This window comes from Glandiceps talaboti, chromosome 14 (assembly GCF_964340395.1).
Source record: "Glandiceps talaboti chromosome 14, keGlaTala1.1, whole genome shotgun sequence".
Taxonomy (NCBI): domain Eukaryota; kingdom Metazoa; phylum Hemichordata; class Enteropneusta; family Spengelidae; genus Glandiceps; species Glandiceps talaboti.
In genome coordinates, this window is record NC_135562.1 from 79939 (window position 1) to 101585 (window position 21647).

Genomic DNA, 21647 nt, shown 5'->3' on the forward strand with positions numbered 1-21647 from the left:
GCAGATAATCCATACAGTGTTAATGGGACATAGCAGATAATCCATACAGTGTTAATGGGACATAGCAGATAATCCATACAGTGTTAATGAGACATAGCAGATAATCCATACAGTGTTAATGAGACATAGCAGACAATCCATACAGTGTTAATGAGACATAGCAGATAATCCATACAGTGTTAATGAGACATAGCAGATAATCCATACAGTGTTAATGAGACATATCAGATAATCCATAGTGTTAATGGGACATAGCAGATAATCCATACAGTGTTAATGAGACATAGCAGATAATCCATACAGTGTTAATGGGACATATCAGATAATCCATACAATGTTAATGAGACATAGCAGATAATCCATACAGTGTTAATGGGACATAGCAGATAATCCATACAATGTTAATGAGACATAGCAGATAATCCATAGTGTTAATGGGACATAACAGACAAGCAACCCATACACCATAATATAAAAAATCATGTGACTCAAATCTTGTCTAAAACTGTTACATTTATTTCATACATTATATCATTTTCTTTTCCGCCAAACATTATCTGGATTCCTCTCTTTTTTCAGTAGTTTCTTTGCAGATCTTCCTACTCTATGTCTTTCATCTCTGTGTTCCTTTGCTGCTGCCTCTCTAGCTCTGTCTCTCTCACTCTGTTACAATGATAGAAATAATGTACACAGATATTATAATTATTCGTCTAAGATTTCATTTCAACTCAACAAGACTGTTGAGACCTCTTCTCATACATGCAGTGGACACAATATGCATTACATATATATTAAAAATACATAGAAATAAATATTATAATTTTATATTAACATACAAAGCAATGAATCAAAACAATGGATATAAAAGAAGTCTGCACCAAAGACATCACAACATTTCAACTTTTTTAGTAATTCATATACTGAATTGTTTATGACAAATATGGCTGCCAATTAGTCATTATTGCAAAGGTCATGAAACAAAGTGATGTGCATATGTGGACTACTGTATCTGACATTTGAACCAGGTTTCGTTGGACATCAGACTTGTGTGTGTTCACAATAATTTTGGGCTATTTGATCTTGACGATAGCCTAGAGGTCAAGGTCAAAAGTTAAGGTGTTATTCGGAATTGAAGCTCATATTAGATAACATGGGTATAGACACTTAAATGAGGCCTCCACCTATTAAGCTTCAAGCAGTAGTTGTTCAAAATGTGAATTTTTGCAATCAACTATTATCGCCAAGGTAAAAAAGTACAGCTATGATCACCTCTTTGAGGCATCTCTATGTAGCAGTAGACATCTTGTGAATGCCTTACCTTTTTCAGTGTAAATGATATTTCTTTGCTGCCCATTGACTTGCTAACTGTTGTAAAATCTACACTGCCTTTTGAGTGTAACCTTTCACCAAGAGTTGTTCTGGAAAATAATAGTGACAGTTAATTATACTGTGAATGTTTACATCACATCTGATTACTGTAACTAATTAAATGGAATTTCTCTCTCCCCAAAGAAAATAATCTGGATGGTGTAATGACTGACAGTCACTAACAATATGATAATTAAGATGAATAAAAATAACAAAGGTGGATGAAAAGTAATCCATAAATACCACTTACTTCATGTGTTTCCTTTTCTTTGTGTGATCTTTGATACTCTTAAACTCCTCCCCTGGTTTTAATTCATAAAATCTTGGTTTTGCTGTATCTCTTTTAGTTGTCTCCTCCATCATTTCAGCTTTTCTCTTCATCTTTTCCTCCTCACGTACAAGTTTGTGTGTTTTCCTCATCTCTTCTCTCCACTCCCTGTCATCTTCATCAGAGCTACTCTCCTCATCACTAGGGCGACCTTCTTCCTCCTTAAAAAACAAATTTCAATTTCATTACTAGCTAAGTTTAATATACAGGGTTTGATGACTTCTATGTTAACTTGAATGCAGTTTGGTTTTAAGTTTTAGTAAATGTTAACCTATTTACAGTTTAACTACCAGTAACATTCTACATGTAAATGTACACTATATCAAATCTAGAGTTTGACTACTACCTCCTGTACTAACATTCTACATGTAAATGTACACTATATCAAATCTAGAGTTTGACTACTACCTCCTGTACTAACATTCTACATGTACACTATATCAAATCTAGAGTTTGACTACTACCTCCTGTACTAACATTCTACATGTAAATGTACACTATATTAAATCTAGAGTTTGACTACTACCTCCTGTACTAACATTCTACATGTAAATGTACACTATATCAAATCTAGAGTTTGACTACTACCTCCTGTACTAACATTCTACATGTAAATGTACACTATATCAAATCTAGAGTTTGACTACTACCTCCTATACTAACATTCTACATGTAAATGTACACTATATCAAATCTAGAGTTTGACTACTACCTCCTATACTAACATTCTACATGTAAATGTACACTATATCAAATCTAGAGTTTGACTACTACCTCCTGTACTAACATTCTACATGTAAATGTACACTATATCAAATCTAGAGTTTGACTACTACCTCCTATACTAACATTCTACATGTACACTATATCAAATCTAGAGTTTGACTACTACCTCCTATACTAACATTCTACATGTAAATGTACACTATATCAAATCTAGAGTTTGACTACTACCTCCTATACTAACATTCTACATGTAAATGTACACTATATCAAATCTAGAGTTTGACTACTACCTCCTATACTAACATTCTACATGTAAATGTACACTATATCAAATCTAGAGTTTGACTACTACCTCCTGTACTAACATTCTACATGTAAATGTACACTATATCAAATCTAGAGTTTGACTACTACCTCCTGTACTAACATTCTACATGTAAATGTACACTATATCAAATCTAGAGTTTGACTACTACCTCCTGTACTAACATTCTACATGTAAATGTACACTATATCAAATCTAGAGTTTGACTACTACCTCCTGTACTAACATTCTACATGTACACTATATCAAATCTAGAGTTTGACTACTACCTCCTGTACTAACATTCTACATGTAAATGTACACTATATCAAATCTAGAGTTTGACTACTACCTCCTGTACTAACATTCTACGTATAAAGTCAAAGTCAATCTTCCCTTCAATGTAGAGGATACAAAAAATGTACACTAGGTTAATAGTCTGGTCAAAGTCAATCTTCCCTTCAATGTAGAGGATACAAAAAATGTACACTAGGTTAATAGTCTGGTCAAAGTCAATCTTCCCTTCAATGTAGTGAATACAAAAAATGTACACTAGGTTAATAGTCTGGTCAAAGTCAATCTTCCCCTCAATGTAGTGAATACAAAAAATGTACACTAGGTTAATAGTGCATAGTAAAAGTCTATCTTCCCCTCAATGTAGAGAATACAAAAAATGTACACTAGGTTAATAGTGCATAGTCAAAGTCTATCTTCCCCTCAATGTAGTGAATACAAAAAATGTACACTAGGTTAATAGTGCATAGTAAAAGTCTATCTTCCCCTCAATGTAGTGAATACAAAAAATGTACACTAGGTTAATAGTGCATAGTCAAAGTCAATCTTCACCTCAATGTAGTGAATACAAAAAATGTACACTAGGTTAATAGTGCATAGTCAAAGTCTATCTTCCCCTCAATGTAGTGAATACAAAAAATGTACACTAGGTTAATAGTGCATAGTCAAAGTCTATCTTCCCCTCAATGTAGTGAATACAAAAAATGTACACTAGGTTAATAGTGCATAGTCAAAGTCTATCTTCCCCTCAATGTAGAGAATACAAAAAATGTACACTAGGTTAATAGTGCATAGTCAAAGTCTATCTTCCCCTCAATGTAGTGAATACAAAAAATGTACACTAGGTTAATAGTCTGGTCAAAGTCAATCTTCCCCTCAATGTAGTGAATACAAAAAATGTACACTAGGTTAATAGTGCATAGTCAAAGTCTATCTTCCCCTCAATGTAGAGAATACAAAAAATGTACACTAGGTTAATAGTGCATAGTCAAAGTCTATCTTCCCCTCAATGTAGAGAATACAAAAAATGTACACTAGGTTAATAGTGCATAGTAAAAGTCTATCTTCCCCTCAATGTAGTGAATACAAAAAATGTACACTAGGTTAATAGTGCATAGTCAAAGTCTATCTTCCCCTCAATGTAGTGAATACAAAAAATGTACACTAGGTTAATAGTGCATAGTCAAAGTCTATCTTCCCCTCAATGTAGTGAATACAAAAAATGTACACTAGGTTAATAGTGCATAGTCAAAGTCTATCTTCCCCTCAATGTAGAGAATACAAAAAATGTACACTAGGTTAATAGTGCATAGTCAAAGTCTATCTTCCCCTCAATGTAGTGAATACAAAAAATGTACACTAGGTTAATAGTGCATAGTCAAAGTCTATCTTCCCCTCAATGTAGTGAATACAAAAAATGTACACTAGGTTAATAGTGCATAGTCAAAGTCTATCTTCACTACAATGTAGTCAATATATTAGGCTAAAATTGATAAATACCTCGACTTCCACTTCTTCAAAATGTTCTGTCAACATTGTTGTCTTCTTCTCTTTTTGCTTCTCAATCTTTGCCACCAATGGGTTAAGTAGTTTGTATTGATCACTCTGTGTGTCTACTTGGAAGTCAGGGTTCTTGAACATGGCAGCAAAACGGTCATCTTGTAGCAAGTTAGGGAGTGCCTTCTGTGATAAAATATGGAAAACATGGAAGTTAAGGGGTTTTTTCTATGAAAGAAAAAGAAGTTAAAAGGTATGAGAAAAAAATGATAATTGTATGTAATAGCACATTGTTAATGACAAGGAAAGCAATGTAGGCTTGCAAGCCACGAGTTGTTTAGAATGTCAACAAGTATTCCTAAACAATCAATAATGTTTATTGGTCATAAAAACACATCATGGTGTATTTATAATGCTGTCAGTTCCTAAACAATCAATAATGTTTATTGGTCATAAAAACACATCATGGTGTATTTATAATGCTGTCAGTTCCTAAACAATCAATAATGTTTATTGGTCATAAAAACACATCATGGTGTATTTATAATGCTGTCAGTTCCTAAACAATCAATAAAGTTTATTGGTCATAAAAACACATCATGGTGTATTTATAATGCTGTCAGTTCCTAAACAATCAATAAAGTTTATTGGTCATAAAAACACATCATGGTGTATTTATAATGCTGTCAGTTCCTAAACAATCAATAAAGTTTATTGGTCATAAAAACACATCATGGTGTATTTATAATGCTGTCAGTTCCTAAACAATCAATAATGTTTATTGGTCATAAAAACACATCATGGTGTATTTATAATGCTGTCAGTTCCTAAAAGATATACCATTTTTAATAGGAGATACCTATTGGTATACAGTAAGTCTTAGATATGTATACATGTATGTTATCATCCACCCAAGATGCGTCTCACCTATCAGTAACCAGTAAGAAAATAAGTCTGTACGTCAATGCAGGTTAATATGGGGTATGATAATGGGACTTTCAGATTTTGATCTCCTGGCAGTGATGTTTCATTAACAGCATTCTTACCTTCTTTTTCTGTTTTCTGTCTTTATTCTGGTCTTCTTTGTCAATCAACTTCTGTGCCAAATCTTTATTAACTTGAGGCAATTTCTAGAAATGAATTCACACATTATATACAAACCATCACTGGGAATCCTTCTCTAGTAAACTATTATAGACCTAAAAAAAAATTGTGTGGTTCCAATTATGCTCAATTTTAGAATAACTGGGGTAGGTAGATTTTTTTTCATGTGTGAGTGTAGTCATTACAGACTAGAAGAACACTTTTACAATGTCTTTTTAAGTTGATGTCAGTTTCTACATCCCTATTTCTCAAGAGACTTCACAATTTTTGCGATTTTATATTTTTTTCTCAAATACGTAAAAAAGTTTAGGGTTGGCAGTAAAAAACTAGGTGGGGTCAGTAACCAGAACCAAACAATTTTTTTTAGGCCTTAACATCAAGAATGATATCTATAACGCCCTCTAGAGTCAGAAGTCAACTGTATTTCCACATTAATTAAAGTGACCTCCATTGTAAATACTATAAACAACAACAGGAATAATAAATTACTTGGCAAATAGCCTATGCCCATAAGATGTAGTATAGCCCTAAAATCATGTAAAATTTCCTCAGTACTTAAGCCATATGCCTTAATAGTTACTCATAATGGGAAAATTACAGATTGAAGATATCTGGTAAAGGGGGATATATGACAGATTGCAGACATTCAGAACATGCTCTGATATGTTCAAATGATAGACAAGAGTGACACCAAGGTTCTTGATGCTAGAGGAAAAGTGGACATCGGCATCACCAAAATGGATGCGAGTGGGGAGAGATTCTTTAGTGGCCAGTCTACATGTAGGTGACATGATAGACCATAGACCCTACACAAAAGGGTCTATGGATAAACATAGCTTCAGTTTTACTGTCAGTTAATTGGAGTTTGTTGTGAGTCATTCATGCTGTAACATCATAAATGCAATTCTGCATGGTGAAATATGAAGCAAATCAAATATTTATAGAATACGTGACACTTAAAAACAATAAATTGAGAGGATTCTAAACTGTAAAAGATGCCTCAATTTCGTGGGGGTCAGACATTTTTGAAGAATGAAATTGTACTCATTAAAAGGAAAGTGCTTGTCTGGAAATGTTGGTAAGGGTACATACAATCAGAATATATATATATTTCAACTAATATAATGTAATATAATCTAATTTTCTTATATAGCGCATTCCATATAACTATCACAACTACCATTACATATATACATATCTATACTACCATGATACTACCATGAACTTTAACCCCATGATACGAACATGAACTTTAACCCCATGATACTAACATGAACTTTAACCCCATGATACTAACATGAACTTTGACTCTGTTTGTCCTGGCCTCTTCAATCTTCTCTCGTATTTTCTTCTTTCTGTAATCTTCATATGCAAATGGATCAGCAATGGCTTTGGCTTTGTGATACAGTCTGATGTCCATAAAGAAACCATGCATGTATGCTCTCAGTAAATTGGAACCAATCAAATGACTTAAACCTTGAGAGAAGACAAGTCTAAGAATTAGTTAATGTATTGTGCAAATGAGGTAATGGCTAGATATAGAGTAGTACAATAACAGGTTGTAGTAAAATAACAGGTTGTAGTACAATAACAGGTTGTAGTACAATAACATGTAGTACAATAACAGGTTGTAGTACAATAACAGGTTGTAGTACAATAACATGTAGTACAATAACAGGTTGTAGTACAATAACAGGTTGTAGTACAATAACAGGTTGTAGTACAATAACAGGTTGTAGTACAATAACATGTAGTACAATAACAGGTTGTAGTACAATAACAGGTTGTAGTACAATAACAGGTTGTAGTACAATAACAGGTTGTAGTACAATAACATGTAGTACAATAACATGTAGTACAATAACATGTAGTACAATAACATGTATTACAATAACAGGTTGTAGTACAATAACAGGTTGTACAATAACAGGTTGTAGTACAATAACATGTAGTACAATAACATGTAGTACAATAACATGTATTACAATAACAGGTTGTAGTACAATAACAGGTTGTATTACAATAACAGGTTGTAGTACAATAACATGTAGTACAATAACATGTAGTACAATAACATGTATTACAATAACAGGTTGTAGTACAATAACAGGTTGTATTACAATAACAGGTTGTAGTACAATAACAGGTTGTAGTACAATAACAGGTTGTAGTACAATAACATGTAGTACAATAACAGGTTGTAGTACAATAACAGGTTGTAGTACAATAACATGTATTACAATAACAGGTTGTAGTATAATAACATGTAGTACAGGTGAGTTGCATGGCTGTCAACAATATAACACCATCATTGCTTACTAAGGTGAGTTGCATGGTCAATGGTAAACCTGAAAGTAAAAGTCACTTGGCTAGATTTATGTATAACACTTGAAAAACACTATCTGCCAAGAATGTATTACAACTCTACAAATTCTGTTGTCCAAATTTCTCCTTTACCTTTCATTTATTACATTACCTAAATTTTCTAAGTCTTTCCTTGTAACAAATTTGTAATCATCATACACAATGGGTGTAGAATCTTCTTCTAATTCTTCTGTCAAATTATCCAGAAATGAACACCATCGTGGTGCTGGACCTAGACTCTGAAAGCAAGAAACAAAAAAATTCAGAAAAAAGGTATAAATGAAATACACAACATGTCTCAGAGAGAGCTACAGTTAGTAGTACTTTTGTATATCTTTAATTTTATTATAAATGAATATCAAGAAGGGCCAGTACTCATAAAACTATGACTCTTTTCCTTCAAAAATGTTCTCATGGCTTGTAATTGTCTTTACTATTTTTGACTACTCAACATTAAAAGCTACAAATAAAAAAACATGACCACTTTGAACTTGCCAAAAGACTATATTAAAATCTACAAAATATAAGAGAGTATGACCACTTTGAACTTGCCACAAGACTATATTAACAAGTCACTGAGAATGACATAGTCCCCTTTATGATTGGGTTTTAAGGAACTGGCAGTTTATGTTGTCATTTTCAAGCCTGGTTAATGTTGTTTGGCCTCATATGGTTTTTTTTGACATCATTACTCTGATCACGCAACAACACTTGTGAACCTAAATCAAACAGATTCTCTGATTTGTATAAATTTTGAATTCGGAGTGTAAATAATTTGGGCTAAATCACTCAGCCTTCATCTGCTGTCATTGTGTACAATTTAATGGTGCATGTACATGTACATGTAGACTTGTCATATGACTGTAGCAGAGTATTGCATAGTACCAGTTATTTGGGAAGCTATAAACTAAGGAATGTCCAAGCATACACATCAGAAAAAGATGTGGATAAAATGTTGTCAAGTGAGTTGATGAGTTTAATGTGTGAGTGTGACATATAATATTTCTGTACACTTGGAAATGAGTTGATACAATGCAAGAAACCTTACCGGTATAAAGTAAGTTTGCATTTTGGGGGCTTCCATTGCTAAAAATATCAAGCCAGTCTTGGGTGCAATGCAAAGATCATTTATTGTGACATCTGGTTCTATAGAAGTGTATGGTTTGCCCTGCAATAATAATCACACATGCATACATATCTTAGTCTTCAAATAAATATAAAAATTAGTCAACTTCAGCTCCATTTATAGTATAAAACACATAGTGTACATAACCTACAAGCTTGTTGATGTACATGTATCTTGTAGTTTTGATAATCATTTGCATATTAATTAACAATTTACAGTAAGGCAATACCTTAAGAATGTAAGCTTCAAGTTTTATAAACTTTGACACATACATTCAAGACGACAAAATACAAGTGTATCAAAAGCTTTTTGATTTAGTTTTTTATTTTAATGAGTCATTGCACTACTAATGATTTTAAGTAATAAACCAATATCTTATGCATGAGAGCTTCTAATTATTAATTTCATATAACTTGGTACATACACTGACAATGGCAAATGCACTTTTTCTACAGAGCTTCTTGATGTAGTTTTTTATTATAATGAGTCAGTGGCATAACATTTATTTTGATAATTAGACAATATGTTATGATTACAAGCTTAAAGTTTCATACAAGTTGGTACATGCATCAATGACAACAAAACACACAAGTCATGTCCAATACTGGTTGATGATGCAATGTTGTATTTCATTGAGACATTTGTAAAATTAATTATTTTTGGTAATTATTCAATAGCCTAATGTGGTATAATCATGCATGTCAATGATATCAAAGGCATTCAGTTTACATATGGTAACTTACTGTATCTTGGTTCCAAAGTTTCACAATTTTCTCATCTGCTGATATCACTAAATCTTGTGATTCATGGAAATGTATAGATTTAATTGGTAGGCCATAATTATGGTCTTTGACCAGCAATGGTTTATTAGAACGTATATCATATAATAAAATCTGGAAGAAAAAAAGAGAAAAAGATCCAGATATTTAAAAATAACATCAAGTGCATGCTATGAAGTACTGGATTACTTCAATATAATAGATTGATATTACAGCTTTTCTGGATTTACAATATTATTGTATATGGTTACTGTCCCCATATGCATAATTAGACAGTCACTGTAATGTGCTGTCATTCAGCCCTCACCTAACCCATATTGTCCCCACACCCATAATTAGACAGTTATATTGTCATTCAGCCCTCCCCTGACCTGTTACTGTCCCCACACCCATAATTAGAGTCACTTATATTGTCATTCAGCCCTCACCTAACCCGTTACTGTCCCCCACACCCATAATTAGACAGTTACTGTAATATGCTGTCACTCAGCCCTCACCTAACCTGTTATTGTCCCCACACCCATAATTTGAGTCACTGTAATATGCTGTCATTCAGCTCTCACCTGACCCGTTATTTTCCCCACACCCATAATTTGAGTCACTGTAATATGATGTTATTCGGCCCATACCTAACCCGTTACTGTCCCCTCACCCATAATTTGAGTCACTGTAATATGATGTTATTCAGCACATACCTAACCCGTTATTGTCCCCACACCCATAATCAGACAGTCACTGCAATGTGCTTTCATTCAGCTCTCACCTAACCCGTTATTGTCCCCACACCCATAATCAGACAGTCACTGCAATATGCTGTCATTCAGCTCTCACCTGACCCGTTGCGGTTCCAACACCCATAATTAGACTATCTTTGAATTTTATTGATGATATTGAAGGAACGCCATCAACCCTGCAAATAAATGGTATAATGAAAGTAAAAAGCAAACATTTAAAATTGTAACTACAAATATAATAACCAATCTTTTTGGTAATTGATAACCAATTATAACATCTTTAGTATTTTGTTCCATACATACACAGTAATTTAGTGATAATTGAAGCATTGTACTAGATTAGATTATAGGGGCATGGGCCAAATCTGAAGAGTTTTTCTATGTTTCCAGTGTTTCATATCAAAAATACACTTAATAGATATTATTCCCCAAAATGTTTCTTCACTCAGCCATGGAATATGTGACCTAAGGGGACTTTGTCACTACTCATCTAGTGACTTGGAGTAACAAAACTTTTACATCAAGAGTATTTTCTGGTTGAATGAAGAAAAATATTAAAGAATAAAATAATTATACCAGCTCCAGTAATATCAAAGAAAAATTGGAGAAAGTAATGGCAATTTTGAAAGTTTTACTCATATTGTGAACACAGCAGAACCAGTGATGTAGACACATGTCGTGACACAGACACACATTGTCGTGATGTAGAATGAGCTGGGTATAAATTCTATATTTTTTGTTCAACTTGACTTGTGCATGGTATATTGATATTGTACTGAAACATGTTTACTCATCACCAGTAACTGTAACCATGGTAACCATGGCATCTGTGTCATAGTATTTATGGAAACTGAATAAATGATTTGATGATGTACTGTTTGGATGCATCCAAACCACTGACACCAGCATAGTCAAAAGACCACACATGTATATGTTACTATTGAAGGCACAGTCTAAATCACTGTTACTATGTGGATAGCCTATAACTTACTGTGTATGGTCTGTTACTAACACTATTGAAGGCACAGTCTAAAACACTGTTACTATGTGGATAGCCTATAACTTACTGTGTATGGTCTGTTACTAACATTATTGAAGGCACAGTCTAAAACACTGTTACCACGTGGATAGCCTATAACTTACTGTGTATGGTCTGTTACTTACACTATTGAAGGCACGGTCTAAAACACTGTTACTATGTGGATAGCCTATAACTTACTGTGTATGGTCTGTTACTAACACCATTGAAGACACAGTCTAAAACACTGTTACTATGTGGATAGCCTATAACTTACTGTGTATGGTCTGTTACTAACACCATTGAAGACACAGTCTAAAACACTGTTACTATGTGGATAGCCTATAACTTACTGTGTATGGTCTGTTACTAACACCATTGAAGACACAGTCTAAAACACTGTTACTATGTGGATAGCCTATAACTTACTTTGTATGGTCTGTTACTAACACCATTGAAGGCATAGTCTAAAACACTGTTACTATGTGGATAGCCTATAACTTACTGTGTGTGGTCTGTTACTAACATTATTGAAGGCACAGTCTAAAACACTGTTACCATGTGGATAGCCTATAACTTACTGTGTATGGTCTGTTACTTACACTATTGAAGGCACAGTCTAAATCACTGTTACTATGTGGATAGCCTATAACTTACTGTGTATGGTCTGTTACTAACACTATTGAAGACACAGTCTAAAACACTGTTACTATGTGGATAGCCTATAACTTACTGTGTATGGTCTGTTACTAACACCATTGAAGACACAGTCTAAAACACTGTTACTATGTGGATAGCCTATAACTTACTGTGTATGGTCTGTTACTAACACTATTGAAGGCATAGTCTAAAACACTGTTACTATGTGGATAGCCTATAACTTACTGAGTATGGTCTGTTACTTACACTATTGAAGGCACAGTCTAAATCACTGTTACTATGTGGATAGCCTATAACTTACTGTGTATGGTCTGTTACTAACACTATTGAAGGCACAGTCTAAAACACTGTTACTATGTGGATAGCCTATAACTTACTGTGTATTGTCTGTTACTAACACTATTGAAGGCACAGTCTAAAACACTGTTACTATGTGGATAGCCTATAACTTACTGTGTATGGTCTGTTACTAACACTATTGAAGGCATAGTCTAAAACACTGTTACTATGTGGATAGCCTATAACTTACTGTGTATGGTCTGTTACTAACATTATTGAAGGCACAGTCTAAAACACTGTTACCACGTGGATAGCCTATAACTTACTGTGTATGGTCTGTTACTAACACCATTGAAGGCACGGTCTAAAACACTGTTACTATGTGGATAGCCTATAACTTACTGTGTATGGTCTGTTACACTATTGAAGGCACAGTCTAAAATCCCAACTCGTTTCCTTGTCCGTGGATCCCAGCTTTCAACTCTGCCTTCTGTTGATCCGGCAACAAACAGCTGATGAACTGGGTTCATTGTACATACATTGAGGGCACTGCAGGAAAAGTACATGAAAAGTGATTGTTCAATAGTACATGTAGTTTGTCAATACACATCTAAATATTGTGGGCAACTTGTACAATGAGGTGTATTTGGCAACTTGTCAGGCAAGGTGAAAGTGTTTATGTATATCTAACTTTGTGGGCAACTTGGCAGGCAAGGTGAAAGTGGTTATCTAACTTTGAGATCAACTTGTGAGGTGAAAGTGACTATTTATATCTACAAGTCAAAGTAGTAAATCAATTGATAACAAATTATATGGCATGTATGTGTAGTAAAACTTGTGTTGCAACATATGTGGAATATTCAATGTTCACATAGTACCATGTACTCACACTGCATCAGTTACAATTGAATTCAGAAATCTTCCTTGTTCCAGATTTAGTCTGTACACTTCTGAACTGTGTAGAGTAAACATACCAAACACAACACATCCTGTCATTAAAAGTCAATCTCATTAGGTGAGGAAAGTAATAACAAGTACACAAATTTACAAAGTGACTATAATAACATTTATCTAGATTGAAACTACTTTTAGATTTAGCTTACATGTACATCAGTCTGAGATGAATTGATCACATATAACATGAAGTAATAATAATATCAAACACACTCTACTGGATAAATGGACAAAAATGTGATAAAGACAATTATTGACCAGTACTATATTCCATATTTGGACATGGCTGAAATAGAGCTAATTATTGACCAAATACAAGAAGTACATTGTATATTTTAAATAAGTGGTCAATTTAATTAATTAATAAGTTTTTTTGTGCAATGATTGACACTGTATTTAGAAAGACTACTACTACTCACCACTAGGTGGCAGTCTTCATTAGCTTTATGTTTTATACACTTGATACAAAATACTGGTGAACACTTTAATGGTTTACAATGTTGAAATATTTTATTGAAATATCTTTAGGACTCTAGTAATTTACCAAGCTTATGAACATCTCCAGGTATTGTAAGGGTTGCAAAATTGACAAAATGCTTAGAAATTGCTAAATTTATTGAAATAAAAGTAATCAATTTGGCACACCAATGGCAAAGGGAAGACTTGATCCACCATCCACCATCCACCCATCATCCACCACCCATCATCTACCATCCACCCACATCATCCACCATCCATCCACCCACTTCATCCACATCCACCCATCATCCATCATCTATCATCCACCAATCATCAACCATCCACCCATCATCCACCACCCACCCACCATCCATCATCCACCCATCATCCACCATCCATCATCCACCCACCATCAATCAAACACCATCCACAATCCACCATCCATCATTCATCATCCATCATCCACCATCCACCCATCATCCATCAAACATCATCCACCATCCACCATCATCCACCATCCATCATTCATCCACCATCCACCCAGCATCCACCATCCACTATCCACCCATCATCCACCATCCACCCATCATCCACTATCCACCCATCAGTAACATATTCAACATGGTGGATCACTATGTACACACTATGTACACATACAAATAAAGTCAACTCGAGTGCAATGATTATGACTAATTATTGCATGTTGCATCTAATACTGCCTTCAAGTATTTTTCTGGGATTATTTTACTTTTTGTTGTCAATGAAAAGCCAGTCAGGATGATAAGGGAGATATATTGTCCACACACACATTATAACTTTCAACACAAAATTAACTACAAAACTAGTAACTTGTAAAAAGTTCTGTACACTATTCATACTTAACTGACATGTACGTTCTTCAAAATTATTTGAATTAAAGGTTATTACAATGTCAGTACGTTGCACACCCAAGTTAAAGTGAATGCCAATGATAAGAAGTCAAAGTGAATGTCAGAGAAAACATTTCTTAGTAGTAACACTGGATCAGATAAGAAGTCAAAGGGAATGTCCGAGAAAACATTTCTTAGTAGTGTCACTGGATCAGATTCCCAGAGGATATCATAGAAAATGCTCTGATAGAGTGTCTAGTCTCAGTTCGAAGATATTTTTCATAACAATTCCTTCAAAGTTTCTATTAATCTCCAGAATGTATAATGGTTAAAAACATTGCTCTTAAAGTACATTGCTTACGCCTGAGGAGAGAACTGTGACAAATGTAAGCCTAACATAACTTATAGGTTTCATAACATATCTAGAATATTAAAGGAAAGTATTTCACTGACAAGATTGAAAGTCATGCATGCTATCAACTGATCGTTGGACATAATAATAATATGTTACTCTTTTCCACCCACTTTACCATCATTTCCACAGACCAAGCACTTTAACACTCATCTTGCAGTTTTTGGTCAATTGAGCACTTCATCTATTTCAGGACCCTTACATACCTTTCATCTTTGATTTATACATAGCTTTATTCAATTCTAGGTATTGATGTAAGGCTAATTATAAGGTCTGAAGTCTTACCTTGCTCCTACAAAGTACATATCACATGTGGGATTATAATAAGTTAAGTCTCTACCAAATGTAGGTATTCTTAGTCTGTAGTATCTACCATACTTGGCATGAAATTCAACGTGTCTGTCATTTTGAAGGAACACAATCTGAAAATATGCAAATAAAAGAACAGTTAGTGTGCATGTGAAATTCCTTAAATGTTATTTCCAAGTAAAACACTGAATTCTTGAGACATACTTGGATGAAGAAACTGTGAAAGCATTCCAGGAATATAAAAAAAAACAAGTAGAAAACATGCCTTCTATTGAAGGTATAGTTCCCAATTTATGTGTTATGGCAAAGTTATTGTGCAAATTTAAATGGTATCTCTAGATACAAAACTTCATAATTTAATGACTAATTTGCTACTTGACCATGAACATGGCGATCAGAGGCAAAAATAAAAAAAGAAGGCTGACCTTTGGAGTATAGACATTTCAATGCAGTCTTTGTTATGAGATATGAGGGTGAAGGTATGCATGCAAGGATGCAAGGACGGACGCACAGACGCATCCATCTTTAATATAAGTCTCCTCTGGGTGGTGCCCGCTGGGGACTAATAAACCATCTATAGAACAGAGAATTATTGTTTTCTAACAGTCAAGTACATTTGCATATAACCCATTACAAGAGAAATCAAAAATGTATTTACCTTACTGTAATCTTCTGATAAAACATGAAAATTTACAACTGTAACAAAATAACAGAAACAATTATTGTGTGAAATAATCAAGAATATTGAAAAAAATGACAAAGGCAACATCTCAATTTGTTACTTCAAAAATAGTGCCAATGGCATTGTAGCACAACTGTACATTTTTATTTATATGTTATGCCCATAACAACAGTTAAATTATGAAGTATATTGTAAAGATAACACATTAATAGGCAAGGAATAAACATTCCAGAAATGTATGCAAATGTGCCTAGTAACAAGACCATGCCCATAGCAACAGTTAAATTATGAAGTATATTGTAAAGATAACACAGTAATACAATGTAGGAAAGGAATAAACATTCCAAAAATGTATGCAGATATGCCTAGGAGCAAGTCTTACAAGACCATGCCCATAGCAACAGCTAATTGAAGATGTATATTACCAAGATAACAACAGAGATAGTTAGGCAAGCGGATAAACAACCAATAGTGATTATTTTTATTTGCAAAATGTAAAAATAGTGAAGCAATTAACAAACCCAAATCACTGAGTGAATGGATATCAGTGAGCACACCACTTGCTATATTTGGATAAAATGTGCCAGGGTGTGATATGGAAAATTACTGAGTGAATGGATATCAGTGAGCACACCACTTGCTATATTTGGATAAAATGTGCCAGGGTGTGATATGGAAAATTACTGAGTGAATGGATATCAGTGAGCACACCACTTGCTATATTTGGATAAAATGTGCCAGGGTGTGATATGGAAAATTACTGAGTGAATGGATATCAGTGAGCACACCACTTGCTATATTTGGATAAAATGTGCCAGGGTGTGATATGGAAAATTACTGAGTGAATGGATATCAGTGAGCACACCACTTGCTATATTTGGATAAAATGTGCCAGGGTGTGATATGGAAAATTACTGAGTGAATGGATATCAGTGAGCACACCACTTGCTATATTTGGATAAAATGTGCCAGGGTGTGATATGGAAAATTACTGAGTGAATGGATATCAGTGAGCACACCACTTGCTATATTTGGATAAAATGTGCCAGGGTGTGATATGGAAAATTACTGAGTGAATGGATATCAGTGAGCACACCACTTGCTATATTTGGATAAAATGTGCCAGGGTGTGATATGGAAAATTACTGAGTGAATGGATATCAGTGAGCACACCACTTGCTATATTTGGATAAAATGTGCCAGGGTGTGATATGGAAAATTACTGAGTGAATGGATATCAGTGAGCACACCACTTGCTATATTTGGATAAAATGTGCCAGGGTGTGATATGGAAAATTACTGAGTGAATGGATATCAGTGAGCACACCACTTGCTATATTTGGATAAAATGTGCCAGGGTGTGATATGGAAAATTACTGAGTGAATGGATATCAGTGAGCACACCACTTGCTATATTTGGATAAAATGTGCCAGGGTGTGATATGGAAAATTACTGCCCAGGTTCAATGTGCATGCTCTCCATTGAATTGCATTGGAATCTATACTGGGTATATGATAAGAACATTTACACAAACTTACTTTCTGAATCAAAACAGCGCTCAAATTTCATAGAAAGTTGTGTAGTGTCAAAACAACGGATTCTTGGCTTGTAAACACCTAGAGTTACAGAAAGTAGTGATATCATGTTTTCTCTAAAAATGTAGTTATTCCACAATATGTGATATTATATGATGAAAGTATATGTCTAAAGAATAACATTTTCATATGAGTAAAATCAAGAAAACTGTACTAAATAATTGTAAGTCATCAAAATCAACAACTAGGTCCAAGCTGTTCACAACAGATGAAACTTACCTTGAGTATCAATTACATGTAGCTTGCACTTATCCATCTCTGTTAGCTGTTTCACTTGATTGTACTATTTGTACTTTTAAACAAATTTAATTAAAAATATCCTAACACATTGGGTAATGTCAATTTTGATGCATGCCTGCCATGGTTTATTTGCATAATTCATGATATAGTAGGGGACATTTCTTTGTACACAAAAAAATACAAGTTGGATTAATATGTAGCAAAAATATCATCATCATCATCATCTCCATCGTCGTCCCCCCCCCCCTCCCCCCACTAAAAAGAAACAAAAACACAAATAAACACACAAAACAGGCAAATGAACAAGGTCAGTTTATGCCCTTTCATTAACTAGGTTAGTAAGCAAAGAATCCTTATTTGTAGTATAATTGAGTGTAGTTTAAATGGCTTGAATGCATTCTACCAGTATAGATTTAAATGGCTTGAATGCATTCTACCACTAGATTTAAATGGCTTGAATGCATTCTACCAGTATAGATTTAAATGGCTTGAATGCATTCAACCAGTATAGTTTCAAATGGCTTGAATGCATTCTACCACTATAGATTGAAATGGCTTGCATTCTACCAGTATAGTTTTAAATGGCTTGAATGCATTCTACCAGTATAGTTTAAATGGCTTGAATGCATTCTACCAGCAAGTACAAAGTAACTTATATACATTTCTATGAAAATGAAAAACAAATTCCTACCTGTTGACAATATATATTGTCCATCCTGTGTAATTTGCATACAACTGCTGACAGTCGGCATTTCAAAATCTTGAATTAATTCAATTCTTCGCCTAAGGTCTAGGATATATGAAATACAAGAACTAAGTTTACATGGGTAAAAATATCATTCATAGCTGCAACAAGAGAAACCTGTATGGGTTGGTTAGCAATCTCGGTAGTTCGATATATGTATGGGTTGGCAATTTTGATAGTTCGATATATGTATGGGTTGGCAATCTCAACAGTTTGATATATGTATGGCAATCTCGATAGTTTGATACATGTATGGGTTGGCAATTTTGATAGTTCGATATATGTATGGGTTGGCAATCTTGACAGTTTGATATATGTATGGGTTGGCAATCTCAACAGTTTGATATATGTACATGTATGGCAATCTCGATAGTTTGATACATGTATGGGTTGGCAATCTCGATAGTTTGATACCCATCAGCTGTACAAGTATGGCCATGATCAAAGTGAAACTATAAAAGAGAAACTGAGAAAGCATACAAAATGCTTTGAAAATGATGTTTTAACTAATAAAGAAGGGAAGTGAGCTTCCCGTCATAAAATATCTCAGCATGATTGTAATTTTTCTTGGAAAACAATGCGTCGTCTTATTGTATGTTTTGCTTTCCAGCATGGTACTGAGAGTCGATTGTTTTTATTTTGATTCATAACATGCATGTACCCCTGTCGCAATCAACATAAAAAGACGCAACACTAACTTTTGTTGCAACAGTGTTGTGTCTACTGTGACCTGGAAAATTACCTGCATCATGCCAAACACATGTTTATGTATATAGTGTTGGTCGACAACACGAGACAGTATGTGTTTACATGTCAACGATATTTGATCTGAGTTGGCTTCAAGTTTGCATGAAAGTTCAAGTGCCGATATTGATTTGATGATTCTGTCAGTAGGATAGCAAACTTTCCCATTGAGATATCGCGTAGTATCATGTTTGTTGATTTATGCTAGACTATATTGAATTCGGGCAGATTCACACATTGGAAAGTTATTTCCATGACAATAGAGTAATGTTTACCTGAGGCTATGATCGAACAATGGGAGAAGGTTTGTTACCAATCTGTCTATACTTGTCTGTGGTTACATTTATCATTTTATGAGTTGGTTTATAGTACATGTACAGTACCTGGTTACATTTATGATGACAAGGGATATATCAAAATAGCCTTTCAAGAAACTATGTCTGTTTCATAACCACCCCCTTCTTACTATTGAGTTTTCTTCACCTTACTACCACCAAAAAAATTGGTGGTAGTTTGTTGATTTTTGTCTCAAAATTGCCAATACATATGCAGCACTTACCTTGTAATACATAAATACAGTATAATCAAAGCTCTTCAGGTCTACAGCATTTACTTACCGATATCATTCTTCAGTAACTGTCTTCTCTTTCTATCTGAAAGCCACTGGTTAACGAGGAAATGGAAAAGACCTTTAGATTCTAATTATATGTATGAACAAATGTATCCAGTCTGCTTAACAAGTGACTCATCTAAATTCCATTTTTTCTCTCTCACTACATACATTATTTATTGGTGTGCAGTAACTCAGTGACAGCCACTCAGGTGCATTTAGTTGATATGACTCTGTTCTTAGTTCTTACTAGTCAGAGATCAAAAGCCCCTAAACCTCTTTGAAATATTTGGGTCAGAACTGTATGGTTTATGATATTATTTATACAAAGAACCTCAGTGTAAAGTTATTTATTATATGAAATAAAAATGACAAGTCTTGGCGACGTCAGCCTAACTTCAAATCCCAACATTTATAGCGTGACTTTTTAGTGTTGCTAGCACACCTTCCTCTGGCTTGGATACATTGTGTGCATCTGTGTGTGTGTCTGTGTCTGTGTGTGTGTGGATGTTTTGTGTGCATGCATGTGTGATTCATTGTGTGTTTATTATATTATATATATATATATATATACATGTACATGTATATATATATATATATATATATATATATATATATATATATATATATATATATATATAGTTTTGGTGGTTCTGGAACTCTTTCTTGGTTGTAACTCGGAGTTTCACGCACAGTGCAATCATCAGACAACGAAAGAGTTCCAGAACCACCAAAAGAGTTCCAGAACCACCAAAACTATTGCGTTCTGCCACTGCGGTATAGAGCACTGTCTTAGCAGATTGATACTCACCGAGTGTATATATATATATATATATATATATATATATATATATATATATATATATATATATATATATATATGAAACATGAGCAACGACTTATAACATCCTAATTCTTTGGATTTAGTCTATATACAATATTAATGTACTGTATCGTGTATGAGTGTACGTATATATGTGATATTCATAAAGACTAACATTAAAAATAAATATCTAATGGAAATTAAACCATAGATTTATGTTTTTTAGGGATCTTAGACAAGTCTGCATCTCTGGTGACTATTTCACCTGATCACTAGGCAGCTACGTGCACGTGTGCAATATGTGTCTCTCTCAGACTCTAGGATCATGTAGTTTCGTTTAGACACTGTGCTGTGGTAGAGCCTAGAGGCTGTGTATGTGGACAGTGTGGTTGGTTGTACACATGCACAAGTTCGATGCTCGATGATTACTTTTTGAAATACCTAATTATCATAATAAAGTTCGTACCTCGGGTAATGATTTCCCAACACTCAAGTTGTATATCTTTACGTTATTCGGGTTAGAAACCTGCATCTTCGAACTGTAACTCTGTTGATCACCTACATGTACGTTAGTTTACAAACGTACAGCGAACACATGGACTGTGCGTAAGCCGGAAATGAGA

At 34.2% G+C, this 21647-nt stretch overlaps 1 protein-coding gene across 1 annotated transcript; it reads right to left on the bottom strand.

The window, feature by feature from the left end:
* Nucleotides 1-531: 531 nt before the first annotated feature.
* On the bottom strand, nucleotides 532-21631 carry LOC144445564 (nucleolar protein 10-like). Its single transcript, XM_078135169.1, has 18 exons — nucleotides 21491-21631; nucleotides 20209-20254; nucleotides 18794-18892; nucleotides 17806-17883; nucleotides 16243-16280; nucleotides 15561-15697; nucleotides 13471-13536; nucleotides 12984-13130; nucleotides 10722-10800; nucleotides 9855-10004; nucleotides 9034-9153; nucleotides 8098-8224; nucleotides 6919-7097; nucleotides 5564-5647; nucleotides 4521-4703; nucleotides 1619-1857; nucleotides 1319-1418; nucleotides 532-663 (listed from the first exon to the last, which is right to left on the bottom strand). Exons 1-18 carry the CDS (start codon nucleotides 21554-21556, stop codon nucleotides 532-534), a joined length of 2070 nt encoding a protein of 689 aa, XP_077991295.1. The 5' UTR covers nucleotides 21557-21631.
* Nucleotides 21632-21647: the final 16 nt, after the last annotated feature.